Source organism: Drosophila sechellia, chromosome X (genome assembly GCF_004382195.2).
Source record: "Drosophila sechellia strain sech25 chromosome X, ASM438219v1, whole genome shotgun sequence".
In the NCBI taxonomy this organism is placed as follows: Eukaryota; Metazoa; Arthropoda; class Insecta; order Diptera; family Drosophilidae; genus Drosophila; species Drosophila sechellia.
The window spans coordinates 18,884,040-18,887,607 of NC_045954.1; the positions used below are offsets into that span (position 1 = coordinate 18,884,040).

The window sequence follows — 3,568 nt, forward strand, 5'->3', positions numbered from 1 at the left end:
ACGCGCACGCAGTTTGCATATTTTCACATCATTTTGCATTTGCCCAAGGACGAACCGAAGGCGCTGGTGGGCGTAGCACAGCATAGGGACAAGGACATTCAGCAAATTGCACGACCAACGGAGCCGAAACAAGTGGACTCTGCCATGGTAACTAACATACATATTATCCCAAGTGGGTCGTCATCTAAACAGTAATTACTTGTATCGAAGAGACCCAACCTGACCGCCACGAAGTATGTATCTCTGCGGTTCTGCGTCCATTTTGCGGATATTCGTCACTCATTTAATCAATCAATTAATCAAGAGTTAGCGAGCAAAAGCCGGGGAATTGAAACGATTGAAAAGATAAGGCGAGCACTTAAGGGGTTTATTGGAATAAATTGAATTAAATTTTCACGCTAATGAGCAACGCATTTGGATGGGGGGAACTCGGGATTTGGGATTGGGGATGGGATGGTTGCTGGATGGGGATGAGTCCCTTTGCCAGGCGGTTGCGTCTGTGGGGCTAAACTGTGTGCGTAATGTAATTTCCGGAAGTAATTTCGGAATTAACTTTGGCAGCCAAAAACTAATTTCGTCGGTGGTTTTTGGATTTGCGGCGAGAGTTCGCAACTTCTCTTTAGCATACAGACTGTGTTCGTTCTGAAGTATTCATAAATCATTGCCGGACTCGGTGAGTTTGGTCCGTATCTTTCCGCCTCATTTGCCCAGACTCAAGAATTAATCAAACTTGAAAGGATCCCTCAACACGCGTTGGGGCCAAGTGAATGTCCTTCGCATTACCAAACAGGTTGCAGCAGTGTATTCAAACATTGACAACAACAAATGGCACAATAGGTCAAATGGATGGCAAGTGTAGCTAAAGAAAATATTTGGTACAGCTAGTCATATATTCATATTTTCTATGCTTGCTTACCTTTGACTGTTTTGATGGACAGGTGGGAAGGAGGGTCATTGACTTTTGCTTTCTTAACTCGCTGTTCTTTTTTTTTTTGCTCCAGATACTTCATATTTCATTTGGCATGATCGACTAAAATTTGTACTATAATTTAACTACTTAATACATATTCATTTATCTTGACTATTGTAATGCTTGAAGATTCGGGAATGTCTTGGCTTTTTGGCATCGTATATTATGTATTCAATTTTGTAGTTTCTTTTCGAAAATATCCCCAATGAAGTACTTTTCCAGCTTGCCCTTGTCTTGGGTCCATAATCCTGATTTCAACTTAACAATATAAAAGCAATTTAGTAACATTGGTGCAAGTGGCTAAAATATATCTGGAGTGGGTTCGCTGGGCTTCGAAGGACGCGATTGCGTTGGCAACTTCTGGCAGCGATCGTGTCCAGGACGTAATGACCTTTGAGCCGTGCGGACCTTCCAATGCATTTTGTACAGCTCCTCGTCCTCCGACTGGCCATCGTTGGCCAGAGCAGATTGTGCCATCCTGGAGGTCGTCGGCTGCTCACTGTCGCGATCCTTCTGGTTCATCTTGGTCTTGGATACGGAATCACCAGGACGCGCCTGCAGTGTGGGCAAAGTCTCTGACAGAGCTCCCATGGAGATGGCCGACGGGCGATGGCCCAAGTTCCGCTTCCAGACGATGTTTTGCTTAAGATCTGGAATTTTCAGACGCGGACTTTCGATCGCCACTGGCCCAGCCTGCGCATCCATACGCATCTTGACCATATCGGCGATTCTCTGGCCGTAACGATGGCTCTCCCTGCTGCTGGCATCAGTGGATTCTTTTGGTCTCTTTTGATCTCTTTTGGTCATGGATTTCAGGTTAAAGTCCGACCAGAGTTTCGCAAACCCCTCGGATTTTGAGATATTTTGTTTATTGGCGTTGGAACTGGATTTTTGGTCATCCGGCTCATCTTCTGCCTCCAGGAAGGCAAATCGATCAATGTAGTAAAGCTTCTCTGGCGGTTTTCCCTTGCCGGAGGTCATCTGATACTCGATCATCTCGAGCTTGTACACATTAAGATGATACCGCATGCTGCGCATCCGGCAGCGTATAAATTCGGCAGTCAGATGACTGCCCAACTGGCTGGCAATCTTCTCCCACGAACTGCGCTTCATGTCCGTATCCTTGTACGCCGGCAGCGAGATCTTCCACAGGCACGGATGCTCCCTGTAGAGGTCCACCAGGCGCAAATTGAATTCCTTCTCCTGGCTGGAAGGCAGTGATGATGCAGCATGGCGCATGGCCAATAAACGCTTCTGGCGCTCGAGACGCCGTTCCTCCATCATTTTGGAGCTGTTGTGTGGATCTGTCTATTGCTTGTCTATTCGGATGAACGAAGTGTGTCCAGGGGCCTGCTCAGGTTGTTTTCATGGGGGAATCAATTGAATCCACCTTGAAATATTAGCTTTTAAAGTCTGTCAGCTGTTATTACGGATGCTGATTACATGGATCCCAGGTAAGCCAGCAGCAGAAGGTTTAGCCTGGGACTGAGCCTGGCCAGGAATGCGTCCCCGCTCGATGTCAGCAATTACATGCTTCAGTGCATCCGCATTATTTGTGCTCCGGGCAGGATGGGCGGCTCAAAGGCATCAGAATGTTGCAACCGCATAGTTGCCCCGCCAGTTGGCAGGTGAAAGGGGCCAACGGAAGAGACGGAGGCAAATGCGTCTCATGAAAGTTGCAACAAAGGACACGGCACTCACAAGTAAGTGGGTGGTGGTGGGTTGGGCCATGTATGCCATGAAGGGACATGGCACTTAAACGACAACAAAGCTCAGAAGGAAGCTCGCAAGTGCTGCCGGTTTATCCATTTTTTTTTTTTTTGATAGCTTGCCCTGCATCTCGCCGATAAATTCCAAAAATTCCTTAGTGCTTTGCCAATTTTCGGCAGAAATTTATCATCCGATTTCTAGCAATCTTTGCGAGTCATAACATTTATGTATTAAGAAAACCGATTAAGGTTAGTCATTTTGACTAGTTATAATTTCTTAAAGTTTCTCATACATAAGCTCTAATTCTAGGAACACCATGTTTATGATATGTTTAGTTGTATGAATGTTTAGTTGTGAAATATTTTGTCCGGAATAGTTTTATTTTTAACCGACGAATGAGTGCAGTAGTGGCCATCTCTACGACTCACATGATGGGTGGGCCACTTTAGTGATATTAAATCGCAGCTCATGCCAAATCCGTCAACGTAAAGTCGTCCTGCTCCTCCTCCTCCTGGCCCACCTGCTGATCCTGCTCCTGCTTCCACTGACATCTGCAGGATGCGTGTCCGGTGACTGCTCCTCGGATGCGGCTGGATTCCCTATTGGATGGAAGGGTATTTAATTAATTTCGCCACTCAGACGCGGCTGAATGGATGGATGGATAGATGGCTCCGGTGTCTCCGGTATATCCACGGATTGGAATGCGAATGCCAGAGATTGCGACATGGCGCTACGCCTCGTTCGTCAAATGCAAATGTTACGCACTTTACGCCGAATTTGAATAAACAAAATGCGTGCCAATTAAACACAGAGGTGCCGGTGGGAATTGAAGCTCCGCATTTTGCAATTGTGCCGCCTAACGAACGTGAGTAATTAGGGCTGATTGGC

The 3,568-nt window shown here is 46.4% G+C and overlaps 1 protein-coding gene across 1 annotated transcript; it reads right to left on the reverse strand.

Annotated features, from left to right (window-relative positions):
• Positions 1 to 333: 333 nt before the first annotated feature.
• On the reverse strand, positions 334 to 2,310 carry LOC6614902. The gene is made up of 2 exons (XM_002039283.2): positions 917 to 2,310; positions 334 to 859 (listed from the first exon to the last, which is right to left on the reverse strand). The coding sequence occupies exon 1, from the start codon at positions 2,252 to 2,254 to the stop codon at positions 1,271 to 1,273; it is 984 nt and encodes a 327-aa protein (XP_002039319.1). The 5' UTR covers positions 2,255 to 2,310; the 3' UTR covers positions 334 to 859; positions 917 to 1,270.
• Positions 2,311 to 3,568: the final 1,258 nt, after the last annotated feature.

Coding starts and splice junctions, on each gene's coding strand:
- LOC6614902 (XM_002039283.2), bottom strand. CDS start 2,254: ATGATGGAGGAACGGCGTCTCGAGCGCCAGAAGCGTTTATTGGCCATG.